An 18,459-nucleotide genomic window follows, 5' to 3' on the forward strand; every position below is an offset into this window, starting at 1 on the left:
GAATGCCATGTCAAGGAATTCTGACTCTTGATCTTATACTGACATTGACAAGATACGGTAATGCTTGTGCTGAACCCTCTGGATTTTCTTTCTGGTATCTGTTGTTTTGTACCCCCAATTGTAAAATTGTCATTTTACCCCCTTGTGCCTCTCTTCTGGTAACAGCCTCTCCACTACTAATGCCTCAACCCCACAGTTCTGGAGCTACAACTTGGGAATCCAACTGAGAGAGCCCACACTTCCTTGCAGAGTATAGGGGTGAGAAACGTGGGGGATTTGTTAACCCCCCCCCCCACCACCACCATCTTAATGGCACCAAACCAATTAGAACTTCTATATATCTATACCTCTAGCAAAAAACATATCTTGAAGACTTAAAAGTTCTAGAAGTCAACAAGGCCACCTTATATTCATCCACAAAACTTCCACCTGGGGTGTCCTAAGGTTCCAGATAATGGGGTGATCCCAGTTTACCATTGGCATTAGGGATTATTTTCCCTAGAAACGTAGAAGATTGTCAGCAGAAGAAGACCACTTGGTCCACCATTGCTTATTAGACCATCCAGACCACAAGTCCCTGTCCTGTATACCTAAGCTGCCTATAAGACTCAGACTGGATACCAGGGCCCTCATTACTTTTTGCATTCTGTTTTCCATTCATCTCTACTCGTATATGTGAATAGCAGGAGAATAACAATCCTCTGTTACGGTCTAATACATTTAGACATCTCTTCCTTTAAAACTTCATGATCTCGTGATTAAAATTGATGCTTCCTTTCATTTTATTCTCCAACAGGAAAGATAAAGGCGATATTACCAGTGGGTTTTCCAATCCAAATTATGCAGGAAGCAGCACGACTTCACAGAACGAGGTGCATAAAATCTTTATCAACCATTACACTACATTTGCTTAGAGCCATAGAGGAACAACAGGGCACAGTTCAGTCTTTATTCACATACTTATTCTTTTATGAAATATGTTTTTTTGTTTGTTTTTTGTTTTTTTATCCAACAAGTTACATCCAACAGGTCATCTAATCTAATGCTCCGCTGTGGGGTCAGGGTCCCATGTCACATTAGCATATTATAAAACCCTATACAGCACAGTGTTTAAATTAGTAAATTTTACATAAAGTCATGTTAATGATGACGAAAGCCTTTGGTTTGATGGTTGGTATGAAAATCCATGTGATTTCTGATTTCCAATGACAGCCATATTTATTTGAACCCTGTTATCACCTAAACAGACGTATGTTTTTAGCGGTGGATTGTCTCTTGGCTACCGTCTTGCCATGATTTGCAAGATTGCTGCTTTTATACCAGGAATTTCCACAAATCAGGACAAACAAGGATAAATTCCAATTGTGGAAATACACCTTTAAATAAAGAAAACTCCTGGTCCTTTATTATGTATTATTTCACTATAAGGCTATGTTCACACTGCGTATATGTCCGGCCGCATATTTTCGCGGCCGGACATATACGCGATAAACTCCAGCCGGAGATTTACGCTACTTGCGGCCGGCTACGTACGGACCGCGAACTTACGCCCGAAGTCTACTTACGCTTCCCGAGCACCCTACGTAGCGATCTGACAGCGGTCTTTTACTTGGAAATCTTCGCCAAGCCCCGGACACCCCACAGAACCTTTTGGATCGGCACAAAAATGAAGAAATCCCCACTACGTACGGGACCGCATGTAACGCTACGGGCGTAAGTTACGGCATTTTCGTCCACAAACAATGGTCTGGTTTATTTTTTACGCCGCCGGGCGTAAGTTCGTACGTAGTGTGAACTGTGCAGCCGTACTTCGTATACTTTACATTGTACGCAAACTACGTAAATCTCCGGCCGCTTATTCACGGAACGCGCTACAGCCGGAAACTTACGTAGTGTAAACATAGCCTAAAATTGTATATATTCATTTCTTTAACTTTTTTTTTCCCTTAACTTTTTTAGTTTTGTGAAAATGTGCATCCAAATGTTCAAATCAGTGTTTTTCCATGGAAGTCCATTCACGAGGTACATGTAGTTAATTTATTATACATTGTTAATGGTGCGGGGGGGGGAATCAGCATTCTGGTGGCGGGGCAGTGCTCCTAACAGCCTTACCGGTGACACCATTACAATAACAACTGCATGAAACAGCACTGAGGGTGAAGGTAAGAGACATATCTTCATTTTCAGCACCCCCTGCACAATAGGGGCATATTAGAAGGTTAGATTGGCCAAACCTGCTGATACTTTCCCTTTAAAATGGTAAAAATAAAACAAACGTTGGATAACATAAAACTATGTATACTTTTGTAATTTGTGTACTGTTTGAAATGAAAGAAAAAGATTTGGTATTTAAAATATGCTTACTTAAAAGCCCCATACCTTTTTTTTGTCTGCAGCCATACATCTCCATGGTAACAGACTACAAATAAACCCTGTGTAGTCTGATCCTGCAATCATGGTCCAATGCTCATGAGCCCTGATCTTGTAAATCAGTTTTTTTTCATACAGAGCATATTACAAAACTTAAACAAAGAGCTCCTAGCTCCTTTTTCTTCATATGAACTGTATAAGTTTCTCCACCTTTAATGATAATAATAATAATGCTTTTATTTGTATACAACATGGAGAGAAAGGAGCTGCTGCACATCACACCTATGGCTGACACTAATACCACTCGGCTACATTTAAAAACCAACGCCAGGATGTTGGTATATAATTTGATCAAACCATATTGCCCCATGTAACACATGCCCGTCTCCTGGTTCACATGAGTCCCTACACTAACTCCACACTGTGTCGGTCAGCGACCGCTAACCCCTCAAAGCATGCACAAACAGAGAAGGGAGGCCATGGAATGGCCCTGCAACCCCAATGTCACAGGACCAAACCCAAACTGCCCCCCCAAAACCCAACAGGTACCACCAGCGGAGAAAGCTGCCGCCAAACAACATAAGTGTGAATATGGTCATGTACTCACCATTACTGCTGCAGATAGAATTGGAAAGAAAGGAGCACAGGTGTATCCTGCTAATTTGGGTAATGTGTATATTATTGTATAGTGCCAAGTGATTTCGCAGAACTTTACATAGTTTGTTAATTTTGGTCCCTGTTCCCATCATATCTCACAATCTAAATTCATTGGGGTTTTTGGGTGTGGGGGGAAACCAGAGTACCAGGAGGAAACCCATGCAAAATCTTGGCAGATCTTGGCTCCCCGAGCCGCCATGTTAGATATATTGAAATAGTAAAAAGGAAGCAAAACTGTATCCTGTAACTTTTTACATTGGGGAGGAGCGGACTCACTGGATATTCTGGAATTTTTCTTTCGCACTAAAGTTTTTTGCTTATTTAACCAGAATTATCAGTAGGTAAACAAAGAGCGGCCGTCAGAACCTGCTTTACCGACCTGTGAAAACAAACCATAGAAAGCAATTGACTTTTTGTATCTCAGAATTGTGTGTGCATTATAGACCGAAGCCCAGGTTTCCAACAATGTCACGCTTTTCAAAATTGCAATTTTCAGACTACAAACCCTGGATCTTACTATGGCGAGCGTATTGTTCCCTGCTGAGTAGGGTCAGAACAGGATCCATGTTACGCGGACATCCTTGTCTCATCCCTTTTCCTGCATTATCTGTTTGCGTAGGGAACGGCTATCTGCGGATTGTAATTGACAAAGTATCACAGGGACTGTTTCCAGTGCACAGATTAAAATGATGAACCGGAGGGTATGAGTGATTTCGTGGAGAGATCTCATCTGAAGAGGACGAAGAGCGATATTGATAGTCGGCAGGCTGCACTATATCAACCACTCGCAGATGCGCTCCTTGTGGTCCCTTATGCACATCTAGTATCGTCTTGATGCAAAAGAAAAAATGTTGTTGACCCGTTTAATAAAGAAGCGAGTCGATCTATCAGCAAGGGACCAGTCTCTGAACCCTCCAGCAGTGTTAGCCGGTTGCAAATATAGTTCTTCGCACAGATTGCTGCAGAAACATACATAGTATTGCCTCCCGCCTATTCCAATAATAAGCGGTTGGTCTCACTTTCTGATAGCAGATCTCTACTTCGGCTAATGCAGAGGACCCTCCTCCATGTGTGTCCACAGTGCAGTGGAATATAAGTCAATGGGGGGTTTCCTATGCCATTCACTTGTACTGGAACTTTTTTCCCGCTAAAGATTTTAGGGCAAGTTGCAAATTTGGAAGTGAAAAACGTGCAGCATATCTACAGTATTGATCTACAATATGTCTTCAGATTTATATTAAAAATTAATCAACTACAGTTTTTATCAGAAAAATCAAACCTCCAAAAATAGGACCTACCTTGCCTTTTTTTTTTTTTTTTTTTTTGTGGGGGGGGGGGGGGGGGGGAGAAGACTTGAAATATAAGCCCTATTCCAAATATAAGCTATAGTCAGCTGACCAGATTCCGGACACTGGGTGACTGAGCATCAGAGTTCTTATGCTCCGCCCCCACCTGCTCAACACAAGCTGCAGGAGAGGCAGGAGGGGTAAGAAAATGCACAGTAGGGGACATTGAAAATGGGGTAACAGAGGGTTCATACAGAGGGGGAGGGAGGTATACAGTATGGGGGCGACCTGCAGAGGGGGAATGTATACTGTATGGGGGATCAATTACAAAGAAGGGAGGAAAGTATAAAGTATGGGGGGCTACCTGCAGAAGGGGGAATGTATACTGTATGGGGGAACAATTACAGAGGGGGGAGGGGGGTATACAGTATGGGGACTACCTGTAGAGGGGAAATGTATACAGTATGGGGGAAGAACTACAGAGTAGGGCAAATACAGTATGGGGGGACAACTTCAGAGGAGGGGATATACAGAGAATGGGGGAAGAGGAGAGAGGGGATGTATACAGTATGAAGGCCTATCTACAGGGGAGCTTACAGTATAGGAGTCTAACAACAGTGGGACATGCAGTATGGAGGCTAACTACCGTACTGGAGGAGCATAAACCATCTCTTTTTTTTCTTTTTCTTTTTTTTTAAAGAGAAAAACCATACCTTTGAATTGGTGGTGGTGGGGGTGGGGGTGTCAAACCACAAGTCACTAATATAGTCACACATTGAAAATCTGAAAAAAGTCTGAACGTCATGTCTGAACATGGCCTCAGTGGGGTTGTAAAGGCAAAGAGTATTGTAAAAGTAATGAACCAGCTATACTCGCCCACCTTGTTCCCTAATAGCTGCTGCGCCAATGCTCAAGGTCATGGCCTCTTCTTGGTTCCTGTGGTATGCTGGAAGGCAGGAACTAACTTTCTTAGCCTTGAGGTGGGGCACTGCTGAGGCCACTGATTGGCTGTGCAGGGCAGTTCCTGTGTAGTCAGCAAATCACAGAAACCAAAAAGAGGCCATACCAGCAGACATCCTGGAGCATTGGCGCAGCAGCAGAGGGGTAGTGAGGAGGGTGAGTATACCTTGTTTGCTATAATCCCCACCAATCATATCCTGGTGTTTTGTTTTTTTTGTCAGAAACCTTTGGCCCCCCTCAGACACTAGGGCTTTGGAACAACTACCACCTCTTAAACAAACTATGTCCCTGTTGGTAAGAAATATAAAGAATTTAGATTTAGTTTTAGACATAAATGAAGAAGAAAACATCATGCAGCTCCAGATCAATACAAGATCATTAAGGAAAAGCAATTCCACAGCCGTGATGATCTAGTCGAGATATTTTACTCAGTTTATCATCCGAAAGGCTCAATTAGAATGATAAATGGCAGCCGCTTTTCTGAGCAGGTAGCATAGAGAGGCACGGCCAAACACTGTAGACTATAGGAGGCGAATTATGGGTCTATACAACCATATGGCTAATGTATGGGTCTATGATCATCTCTGTTGTTATTAGTTCCCATCCCCCAATACTTTTGTCAGCATGCATTACCAGGCAGTGACAATAAGCATAGAAAGGGTTATCCTAAAGCTGACTATACTCATACAATCTGCTAATTTCGTCAGGATCAGTTTATGTTTATAAAGGTCATTTAATTAAACAATCTATATATTGGAAATTGTTGGGCATGTTGATACAGTAGAGGCTGATGGGCTGGGTCCACATGCAGTGGTAGTGTGCCACATGGTCAGTTGCCATATAGCAAAAGACTTTGTGATTGTGATAAGACAAGACAAAATCAATACGAATTTGGTGTTTCTGTAATCGTTTTTAAATAGATTACATGGCACATTTAAGGGGTTATCCAGGATTAGAAAAACAGAAACAGTGCCACCCTGATCCTCAGTCTACGTGTGGTATTGCAGCTCAGTTCCACTGAAGCAAATAGAGCTGCAATTGAGGTGTACGCTCAACCAGTCACTTTCTAGGTGGTAAAGTGTGATGCCACTTCTATGGTGGTTGGTCGGAATAAAGCTCAGACAGATGTTAAGTTGTTGTGATGCCAGTGCCGGTTGGGCACACAGGTATGGTGGCAGACCTGCTCTTAGTTTAAGTAGGATGGCTATTCCCTTTCCCCTGTGGTCAGTAGCCTGACGGGCTGTTTGGGGGTCCCTTGGGCAATTATCACGGTGGTCCGGAGTGGAGTTAGGACCCACCCGGACTATTAGTACCGGTCCCCACAGAAAGGGGAGATGACCCAAGGAAGATGCAATGGCTGTGTAGGTGCTTAGTGAATAACCACTGAGTCCAATTAAAATAAATAAACTTCTTCTTTACGGCAGGAAGGCTTAATACAATGATATACAGTAGGACCTTGACCTGATAATATCCTTGAATCTTTAGCGACCCAATCTGTGCTGGGAGTTTAGACAGAATTCAGTTGTACTGACTGAGTTGCGTGCTGAGAGGTAGAAGAGGTTCAGAGTAGCAGAGAGGAGGATGTCGAGAGAGTCCCAAGCCAGGGTAGAAATGTACTCTGCTGGAACTTTAGACGGAGAATAAGTAGAATGCTTGAGAGTAGAGAGAATACTTGTGCCCGTGTTTTGACTCTTTGGTCTTTGCACCACCATTGACCCACCAGTTTGGGGTAATCCGTCATAGAGGGTGACACAAGCCCCAGACCTTGTTACCTAGGATGAGCAGAGTTGTCAGAGTTCTTTGATGACACCCGCACTACGAGATAGAGTACGTAGGGGTCTAGCAACTTTGCTCTATCCGGATCAGTTCTTTTCCTATGTTGGCTACTGCACTTTTAGACCGGTTCTCGATGTGGGTTGAGGTGATCCCTGACTTGTCTTTTCTAAGTAGGTGTTCAGCACTGCATAGCGTGTAGAGATTATGCTTTCAAGAAACAAATGCTAAGGTGGCTCATGTGTGTCTGTTCTCTACAGGGACCAACCAGAACACTGGCATAAGCCAGGGTCCTCCTTGGCTCTTACAGGGAAGGTTCTGGCTTGTGTCCTTCCTCTACCAAAGCCAGAGTAAGACTCACTAAGGTGTGCCTATACTTCCTCTCCCCATGTGACTTCCTTCTACAGCATTTGTAAGGTGTGCTGTGAGTGGGTGAGAAGAGAGTTGCATACAGCTGCGCAATACTTAGGTACACAATATACATACTAGCAACATCTAGTGGCAAAACCTAGGTACTACTTCATTATCACTTTTACTTTGGAGTACAGACTTTTGCAAGGGGTGTAAAGACCAGAAACTTGTGGTGGGGCACCACACAATACTATATACAAACTGAGGAGAGGGGGAGGGGGGCATTCTTTTTTAAATAAATGCAGCAATTTTTTTTCTAATCCTGGATAACCCTTTTAAATGAAGGCACAAGTAACATAGTTTGTAAGGGTGAAAAAAAAATATATATGTCAATCCAGTTATGCCTATTACCCTATAGCGTTGATCCAGAGGCATTCTAATCCAGTCTAATTTTCCTTATTTTAGGAAGCAAATTCCTTCCTGGCTTGAAATCTGCCAATCATAGTGAATCCCTGAATCAACACTATAACCTGCAATTAAAAAAATTCACACATCAACATAAAACTAAAAATTGAAAACACAAAAACTGTATGTGGCGGAAAGGTGTTAAAGGGGTTATTCAGGAGTAGAAAAAACACAGCTACCTTCTTGCATAAACAGCACCACCCTGTCCTTAGGTTTTGTGCGGTATTGCAAACCAGCTTCATTCATATCAATGGAACTTAGATGCAGAATCCACACCCAACCAAGGACAAGATTCTGGAAGAAAGTGGCCATGTTTTTGTAAGCCTGGATAATCCTTTTAACAGTCATGACAGGAGAGCTTACAAATCGGTAGTGTCTAAGCATACACCATTTACTTATTTCATGTAGATTTTATGCATATGACATAACAGAGGAAAGAAAAAAATTCTAATCATATTTTTCATCCTGTAGGATTCCCCTAAGGAGCGGAAGGCCTGCGGATTCTCCAACCCTCTATATGGCAAAAAGGAAGAAAACCTGTAATTTCCATGTCACAGTCATCTTATTCCGAGCAGAAATTTTCTAGAGATAAATTATAATATCATTTACAGCTCCTGCGATAGTTAATGTAAATACCACCTGCTGTTCCAGACAGACAAAGTAGGTAATAAATGGTTTGTGTGCGGTGGATGTTAATACACGCCACTGGCTCGCGGGTAATAACATCAGCGAATGGATGTGTTCCTGGCAGATATTGTCTGAGCCAAACATTACCGCATGGAATAAATTCATCTCCCTTTATATTGGTTCTATACATGTCACAAATCGAATCATTATGGCGGCGGCCGCAATATAATTAAATCATATATAAACCTTCTTGGTGTGTGGTTTGAGTTTCTTGAATATTATTCACATATTAATACAGTCCCTTTGTTTTCTGCATAGAAAATATATGCATCTACATAGGGGCATAGGTGTAAAGGTTCAGCTTTGGCTCCTTAGCTCTCTAGGATAAAAATAGTACATCTACAGCAGGATTAGATGCAGTTGTTAATACCTATATAAATAATAATGGTCTCATTTTAGTTCTACACCCTGAAAACTGACTATAATACAGGTACATCCAGTGTCTCACAGGTGACGCTTTTTCTAGTTGGATTAATTCACATCTGTATTCAGTCCACCATAACTGAAAGAAGATGCATCCAATATAGAGAAAAAAGGGTCGCCACTCACCAAATGCTGAATCTTCTGAATAAACTTTATTTTGTAGAAAACACAGTGACAGGGTGGATTCACATGGGCAGACATTACAAAAAAAGCATTTACAAGCCTGTTTCGCGCGTTCCGCGGTTTCACAGACTTCTGTGCTTACAGTCCGTGGAAGTGCGGAACGTGTGAAACAGGCTTGTAACTGCTTTTTTTGCAGCGTCTGCCCATGTGACTCCCCACTGTGTCACTGCGGTTTTTACAAAATAAAGTTTATTCAGAAGATTGAGCATTCCTCTATATTGGATGGATATTACTGTGCCTTGTTATTTTGGTCAGCACCACCGCTGTAATTTTTTGTATCATTTTACATAATTGGCCCATCATGTGAACAAGAATGTAGTGCCAACTGCATATCTGTATGATTTTTTTTATAACTGGAAGAAGATTTTTCACACATATCACCATCTTGTAGCTGTAACTCACAATGTCCTTCTCAGTGCCCCCTATATAGTAATGCCCCACAGAACACTTGCTCCCTCTTGCGTGTGAGGGAATAATTACCTCATTGTGCCCAATGCAAAACTTCATATCCTATTTCATATCCTCCTTTGTGGACACAAACTTCATATCCTATTGCTAAACTAAAATGTCCTTCTCTCTGGCCCTATATAGTTACAGTGGCCCCTACAGATCACTAGTCCCCTCTTTTATGCCCCACTAAGGAATAAATCCTCATTAAGCCTAACACAAAGAAAACTATGCTTTACAGTTGTACAGCTGTGCCTTGTGCCTCTACAAATTTTTTGGACCACTGTTTCAGGCATCACTTGGAGAAACAGGTGCTAAGTCAATAAGAGGAGTTGTCTCATGATGACAACCACATTTCTAATATGCCTGCTCAGGATTGCTCTCCAGTCCTTTGATCCACAAAGAGCAAGATGTAATGACCATTTAAACATTTATTAAAATGAATATAAAAAACAGACTTTCGCACGAGTTTCAAGGCCGTACTGGCCCCTTCTTCAGGTGAATAGCATGAACCTGAAAAAGGGGCCAGTACAGCCTTGAAACGCATTGTGCAAAAAGTCTATTTTTTTTTAATATACCTTTTAATAAATGTTTTTATGGTGATGGCCCCTTGTACTTTGTAGACGACCTGTGCCCAAAAAGCCTGTGATTGCTTTTTGTGGATTGGATCATTCCATCGTTTAACTTCTCCGGTGAGAGTTCACAGGGAGGCTGCGGTCCTAGTCCTTTCATGCTATTGGAGAAGTTGGATGCCTCCCTAGGGCTGCTAGGAAAACATGGATACAACCTATGGCCTATTGCATCCAACTACTCCAGACGGCGGGAGTCAAATGCCGAGCATTCAGGTTTAGAGAGAGTTGCAGAACCTGAACAGTTCGGCAAGTCTTATCAATACTATGTATAGGGAGTCGATACCTCGGCTACCCCTGTAGCTCTTATAGATTTCAATGCAGAGGGCTAAGAATATGCCGCCTCATGTAGTTTCTTCAATTACCTTCAAAATAAAGAAACCAGAGCTAGAAATTGTCAACAATCTGAGCAGCTAAACATCCACGAGACATGAGACAAGCGATAGTTGTGCCGCTCTGACATAGGGAATGAAATATCTAAGAGAACGTACGGCATGAAAGTTCACTACATCAAGGGAACCATCTCAGTGAACCGCAGCAGTTTCATGTTGGGGAATGTACATGTGTTCGATTTCCCGCTCAATATTTTAACCCTGGTAAAAGATGTTTTTTTTTTTCTGCCTTTTCTCATCTTTTGCTGGGGAGTTGGGGGATGTGGCTCTTTATGTGTTCTTTATATATTTTTCTTTTTATTCTTCAAACACTGGTCTGTAATCTGTTCACTGTATATGCTGGGAAACATCCAACAAGTATAACCCAAAGATATAGTCCTGGTGTATAAAAAGTATGGCATATAGCTTCTAGTCTTTTAGTACCCTGCAGGAAGTAGTGTTTTCTTTCCAGTCTGACACAGTGCTCTCTGCTGCCACCTCTGTCCATGCCAGGAATTGTCCCAAGCGGAAGAGCTTTTTTTTTATGGGGATTTACTCCTACTCTGGACAGTTCCTGACATGGACAGAGGTGGCAGCAGAGAGCACTGTGTCAGACTGGAAAGAATACACCACTTTCTGCAGGACATACAGCAGCTGATAAGTACTGAAAAACTTGTTTTTTAAATAGAAAAAATTACAAATCTGTATAAATTTCTGACACCAGTTGATTTAAAATCTTTTTTTTTTTTCTGAGTACCCTGGGTTTTCTTCTTCTTCTTTTGGATCCTCGGTTAAGAGGACATGTAACTGTACATGATTCATGTGAAGGGCTTTGCCTTCATTTACCATATCCCTATTATACGGTCCAGCTCTTTTCAGCTGCTCATATAACTATTTCACCGGCATACCATCACATATACATTTATTCATTTGCCTATGCACCTATTCAGCAACACTGCACGTATTACTTTTTGTCACTTTACAACATGCATTATGCATGACCACCACAGTGCCATAAATTCCTATACATGCATTTGTCTGGGCATCCCTATGATTTTTCCTGTCGTCAGCAGGGTTCCGGGATGCATTTTTCGCTTGTTATCGTATGTTTATACATTCACAGCAATTTTCTGCTTTTAAATGTCTTTAATATATTGAATAAACATTGATTTTTATCCCATTAAAAACGCAATTTTTCTTGCTTATTATGTGCAGCATACAGAGACTATTGTAAGGTGCTATGTTAGCAGAAGAGCAGGGCAGTAAGGAAAGGCTTACCCTAAGCACAGAACAGGCTGAAACAGTCCAGGTAGATCATTTATACAGTATACTATTCTAAAAATCATATTGTGGAAGAAGGGGTTACTGATGCACTGGCTTAGCAAGGTGCTCTGAGCATAAAGGAAATAAGAGCAGCAGTAAGGAATAACAGCAGCCTTAAAAGTGTAGCTGTCACTGGAAAAAAAGCTTTTGACATGTCACAAGTTTTGATCAGTTGGGGTAAGAGGGTTAGACCCTGACCGATCAGATTGAGAGTAGTCTGTGCTACCATGCATTTCTCTCCCTACTCTGTGTTATGTGACCTGGACGGCGCCATAATTTATGGGGGGGGGGGGAGGAACATCCAGACTGGACTAAACAGTTGTGGTCTTAACACTCAGACTCATAACCATAGGCTGTATCCCAGTTTTCCAGGCGGTCCTCCCGCTGTATCCACCCGCTGCACGGGCAGACAGCGGGAATCTGATGCCGAGCGTTCGGGTTCATACGAACCCGAATCTCGGCAGGTTTGGACCATCCCTAGTTCACATAATCAGATTTTTAGGTATTGTTTAGTAGAAATAGCAGCAACAGCAGGAGAAAACGCAAAAAGCAAAAACGCAGCCAACTGTCACTCTATCACCCAACCCCTATATAAACCAGTCGTTGGTGGTCACACATGCTCAGTACTTAGAATGGAAGTGATTGATGCTACTGACAGAACAAGCAATAAGAATTAACGCATAGAAAAAAGAAACAGGTCCAGTCCATCTTCTTTCTGCTTCTGAAACAAGTTATTGGGAGGGGAACCTTTCACCTGAGCCAATCACTGGCCAAGACGGGACATCGCTGTGGCCAGGGATTGACTGAGCCAGCAGGTTCTCCTCCTAAGTACTTGCTTTGGAAGCAGGATGGAGAGAGAAGATTGGTGGACAAGATGGTTATGATAAAGAGCTGCGGGAAGCGGGCATTGGCAAATATGTTTTTTTTTTTTCTATTTCTCCATTCCAATGGATATTTACACTAGGACGGTGATGAGGAACCTTTAGTCCTACAATTCCCATCATGCATGCTAGGAATTGTCATTTTGAAACAGCTGGAGGGCTGAAGGTCCCTTATCCCTGCACTAGGATCAGACTATAACTTTTTTAAAAATCACCCCTTTAAGACATCTTACTCGTACTGTTCCATAATGGTGTCTGCCTCTTTAAGACACTCACATAGAAAACCTTTGTTTTATCCTCGGGTTCCATATTTACAAATTTGCTTCCCGGCTTCACAGTAGGAAAATTATATGAAAACTCACATATGAAAATGAACAATTATAAAAGATCTACCGCGGTGATAATTACAATGTATCAACATGAACAGAAAATAAACAAGGTGAAAATTCCAAATTAGCCAAAATCTCTGCTGCGGCGCTCACCGTATGAGAGGCGATTTAGGCAGGATTACAGCTCGGGACCTTTCTCCATTCTGTGTATTGATTCCAGTTGTTTCATAGCGGAGGTCTATATCACTGCCGGTGTTCCCCCCGCTCTCATGTATTGAACTGATACAAGATATTAACATTAAATTAGAAATTCTTATGAAACACATTTATAGGCCACTCAGGAGGGTTTTATTCTGTAATAAAAAGGAATGTCTAGAAATTACAGAAGGTAACACTGCCGTTATAATACCGTGCTTGTTGGGCAGGTTCCTGATTGAAGAACATCTTACAATAATCATTGTCCTACAAAGTAACATTATGTATCTATGTGGAAGAACAATTCCCATTATTGTACTGACCTCCCAATAAGAAGCAGAGCACAGGAAGCAGCTTCTTCTCACCAGCCACCACCATAAAAAATTGGACAAAGTCCGGTCACGGAACAGCCGGTCTCATACGTAGTGTGAACATAGCCTAATATTGTAAACTGTATACTTTAATTCATCCAGCATAAAGTGCATAGTAAAAAAGTGCAAGTGCCAGTTGCTACTGTACGCTAATAGGAAGCACACACACACATATATATATATATATATATATATATAAACAAATACATATGGATGGCAATAGTAGTTACCAGTATATGACACAGGTCCCAGTCCACTAGTCCCCCACCTCATACTCCAACGCTGTTTCGCTTGCCTAGCTTCATCAGGGAGTCCTCCAAAATAGTCTTCTACAGTAGCCAGCCCTCCCCATTAGTCTCATATAGTAGCCAGGCCTCCCCTGTAGTCTCATATAGTAGCCAACCCACCCCCATAGTCTCATATAGTAGCCAACCCACCCCCATAGTCTCATATAGTAGCCAGCCCTGCCCCATAGTCTCGTTTATAGTAGCCATGGCGGGCCAGATGTAATTCAAACTCTGAATTGCCTGGTGGGCCAAAAATAATGGCCAGAGTTTTACATGACTGTACTAGGTGGACACTCTAAGACTACGTTCACACTACGTAAGCTTCCGGCCGTAGCGCGTTCCGTGAATAAGCGCCCGGAGATTTACGTAGTTTGCGTACAATGGAAAGTATACGATCTACGGCTGCACAGTTCACACTATGTACGAATTTTTACGCCGGGATCGTATGCGGCGCCGTAAAAAATTAACCAGACCATTGTTTCAGGACGGAAATGCTGTAACTTACGCCCGTAGCGTAACATGCGGTCCCGTACGGAGTGGTGATTTCTTCATTTTTGCACTTTGATTTGCCGATCCAAAAGGTTCTGTGGGGTGTCCGGGGCTAGCAGAAGATATCCAAGTAAAAGACCGCTGTCAGATCGGTACGTACGGCGCTCGGGAAGCTTAAAAAAAAAGCGTAGACTATGGGCGTAAATTCGCGGACCGTACGTAGCCGGCAGCAACTTATGTAAATCCCTGGCCGGAGTTTCACACGTATATGTCCGGCCGCGTAAAATATGCGGCCGGACATATACGTAGTGTGAACATAGCCTAAGGCTATATTCACACGTCCGTTGTTCTGTCCGCAATTGCGGACAGAACATAAAACCACAATGGGTGTGCGAATATAGCCTAAAAGAGAGGAGAGGGGAGGGGGGAGAAGGGAGATTAGTCGGCAGCAGAGAGCAGAGAACAAAGGATTACATAGTGTGAGCTGTGTAAAAGCCGGTATTCAGAGGTCAGAGAGGTCAGTGCTGACTTCAGAGGAGATAGCTCAGTGATGTAGCTGTAAATTAACTCTTTGTTGTCCTGTTTTGGTGCCTCATCTCAAAATGCTTTTTCATGATAAAAATGCATTTTTCAGCTAATAAACCCAATTACAAAATTTCTTAAAATTGCCTGTACTATTGATTTCTGCATGAAAAATTTAAACAACAGTGACACTTTAAATTGCAAGGCACATATAGCCAGACACAGGTCACCTTTACCAGTTACAGGAGCTTAACAGTCTCATGGGAGCCAGGCTCACAATCTAACAGATCTAACAGGAACAGAGAAATTATCAATGTGGTAGTTTAACCCTTTAGATGCTGCAGTCAAATCATGACTTTAGCATCTTAGTGTTTTCTGTTATATCTGTGATCTTTTCTTCACCTGCAGAACACAATCTCTGGGTATAGATGTATGCTTTAATGAGGCACGGTTGCAAAAAAGTTTTTTTTTTTTTTTAAGAAAATCAGCTTTGTAATGTACTTGCTTTATATTTATTTTTTTGTTTGTGTGTTTTCATAGTTTACATCAGTGTTATACATATGGCCAAACTGCGCTTCAAGCTCTTTCCTTAGTGATTTTTGGTCTTTTCTCTGTAGCAAAAAAGAGACAAAAGGAACACACAGGAAGTCCTAGTCCTTTGTGCACCCACGCAAGGAAAGACCCCTGTTCATCATGCAGGTTGTATATCACCTGAAGGCAATTACCTTAGGTTAATTATACTATTAACTTTTACCAATTCTATTATCAGCTCTGCAGCTTAACAGGAGTCAATGCTCTTTGTTATGTAACAATTCAGTCAGTATAATGTCACTGTGTTGTTACAGAAGTTTGGTGCTGTGTCAGAGGAGAGCTGACCATACAATGCAAGTACCCCCAGGATTGCCTGCTACTGAATGTGGACGCAGCTATACACATGCACAATGAAGACTTGTCCTGCTCAGTGCATGCTCAGGAATGACTGTCATTTAATACCAAACCATGTCTGTGAGAGCACAAAGGACTGGGACTTCCTGTGTTTGGTCTCTTTTTTGAACAGAGAAAAGACTAAATATGTGTACGGAAGGAGCACAGACCACTTTTTGACAGGAAGAGAGACATCTAGTTGCTATATATATTTTTGAAAATAAAGAGATATTGGCCTCTAGAAGCAATAACTCTGTAATACAGCATCTGATGGAACTTACCAATACTGCCCAAAAAAGTTCAGTTTTTATGGAATTAAAAGCCTATAGAATTACAGTATGGTCCATAGACTTTAATGGTTATCCATACAGCTCAGTGATTGTGTGAGCTGTAATACTATTGTGTGCATGAGGTGTCATAGCCGTACAGTTCTACATGTCCTGTAGTGATGAGCGAATACTGTTCTATCGTATAGATTTTCGAACGAATAGTAAGGTATTCGATCTATCGAAAATTATCGAATAGTTCGCCGAATATTCCAAAAATATTCGATAAGCGTTCAACTCCCCCAGCTTCCGGTTTTTACCTCCAAGTGGTCAGATAGATGTTTTTCAATAATCGAATACTTGTTCCCATAGACTTTAATGGGATCGAATATTCGATCGAATATTCGGGAGATATTCGTACGAATATTGAATATTCGAATATTTCACTATTCGCTCATCACTAATGTCCTGGCCTTCTGGCTCTATGCACTTATCATCTTATTTCGTTGCTCTCCATTATAACATACCACTTCCAATTTTTGGAAACATTCATGGTCATGGTTCACCACATCCTCTTCATCATCATTCCAGAAGTTACAGTCTACAAGCAGCCAGGAATAAACAATCCCACTTGTAAAATGTTGATTTAACACATCCCCGATGCATTGCTGATAGTGGAGAGAAGCGCGACGCTTACACGATGAAGCCGCCAACCTGACACCAGTGCATTTGTTCCATCACAGACAGAGCAAGGGCTTCTGGGCAACCGTCCATGTAGTCATTCTGCAGCGACAAAAACTCCGATCGCATTTATTTGCTACGGAGATGGTGCCAAAATCTCAGTGTGATTAAACCCAATCTGCAGAAAATAAACTGTACAAGTGTAATGGAAGGGAGATAAATCTAGTGCTTTATGAAGAGCCGATACCGCTCACCGCACATGCTTCAGGGAAGTGGATGTCAACCGAGGAACCAGGAAGTGATAGCCGCGTCGGGTCTCATACATAGCGCAAAGTACAGAGTCTGGGGAGATTTATCAAACATGGCGTACAGTGAAACTGGCTCAGTCGCCCCTAGCAACCAATCAGATTCCACCTTTCATTCCTCACAGACTCTTTGGAAAATGAAAGGTGGAATCTGATTGGTTACTGGGGGCAACTGAGCCAGTTTCACTTTACGCCATGTTTGATAAATCTCTCCCTATGTGCGGACTCCATTTGGTTACGGTGGCGGAAGAAGTTTGATGCCTGGAAAACATAAATATAGCCTATGGCCTATGACTGTATCCATGTTTTCCCGATTCTGCATCGAACTTCTTCAGCCACCAGTATTCAAATAACAAATGATCTGACTCAAGTTGCGCTCATCTCAAATCTCTATGTGTGCTTCCTATACGGAAGGGTAATCTCTGGCAGTGGCTAATCCCCTCCAGAACAATAGGGTCAGACATTGAAAATATGCCCAACCCTTCTCTCCACCAACATCATCTGCTGGTGAAGAATCAAGAGTGCCCCATACACTGTATACTCTGTTGTCTGGTAGTGCAACTCCATAACTCATACAGTGAATGCAGTCTCATTGCAACCTCGCAGTTGCAAAAAATTCACCCGGGGTGGACACCGCCCCATTCACTTATATGATTGATGTAGTCGTGCAACATGGTGGTTCCTGGTCATACATTTCAGCCCCAGGCTTAAAGGGGAAATGTGGTTACTTTTTCTATCAAATCAACTGGGACTAGAAAGTTATACAGATTTGTAAATTACTTCTATCTAAAAATCTCAAGTCTTCCTGTATTTATCAGCTGCTGTATGTCCTGCAGAAAGTGGTGTATTCTTCCCAGTCTGACATGGTGCTCTCTGCTGCCACCTCTGTCCATGTCAGGAACTGTCCAGAGCAAAAGAGGTTTTCTATGGGGATTTTCTACTGCTCTGGACAGTTCCTGACATGGACAGCGGTGGCAGCAGAGAGCACTGTGTCAGACTTTAAAAAATCCACCACTTCCTGCAGGACATACAGCAGCTGATATGTACTGGAAGACTATGAAACTATATAATTTATTGAAAAAAAAATATTAAAAATTAAGTTCAGGCTCAAACCCTAGAGGGGTGTTATTAGGACCGGGCGTATGCGGTGGACTCTGGATGGAATACCTTTGACCTCTGTTCTATTCCATTGCGCTGGATCATTTCTAGACCCTACAATTCCTAACAATTCAGAGCCAAGAAATCCTCCATCTGTGCCTCTCCCCGTAGTCTGGAGCGGACGTT

At 42.1% G+C, this 18,459-nt stretch overlaps 1 protein-coding gene across 1 annotated transcript in view; it reads left to right on the forward strand.

The window, feature by feature from the left end:
• Nucleotides 1–8,738, forward strand: part of MALRD1 (MAM and LDL receptor class A domain containing 1) — a 288,505-nt gene extending 279,767 nt beyond the window's left edge. Inside the window, exons 39-41 of the mRNA XM_069959034.1 lie at nucleotides 797–872; nucleotides 1,960–2,022; nucleotides 8,334–8,738. Coding sequence (XP_069815135.1) covers nucleotides 797–872; nucleotides 1,960–2,022; nucleotides 8,334–8,405 — 211 coding nt within the window. The 3' untranslated portion in view covers nucleotides 8,406–8,738. The remainder of the gene's footprint in view (nucleotides 1–796; nucleotides 873–1,959; nucleotides 2,023–8,333) is intronic.
• The last annotated feature ends 9,721 nt before the right edge of the window (nucleotides 8,739–18,459 follow it).

Source organism: Dendropsophus ebraccatus, chromosome 2 (assembly GCF_027789765.1).
Source record: "Dendropsophus ebraccatus isolate aDenEbr1 chromosome 2, aDenEbr1.pat, whole genome shotgun sequence".
Taxonomy (NCBI): Eukaryota; Metazoa; Chordata; class Amphibia; order Anura; family Hylidae; genus Dendropsophus; species Dendropsophus ebraccatus.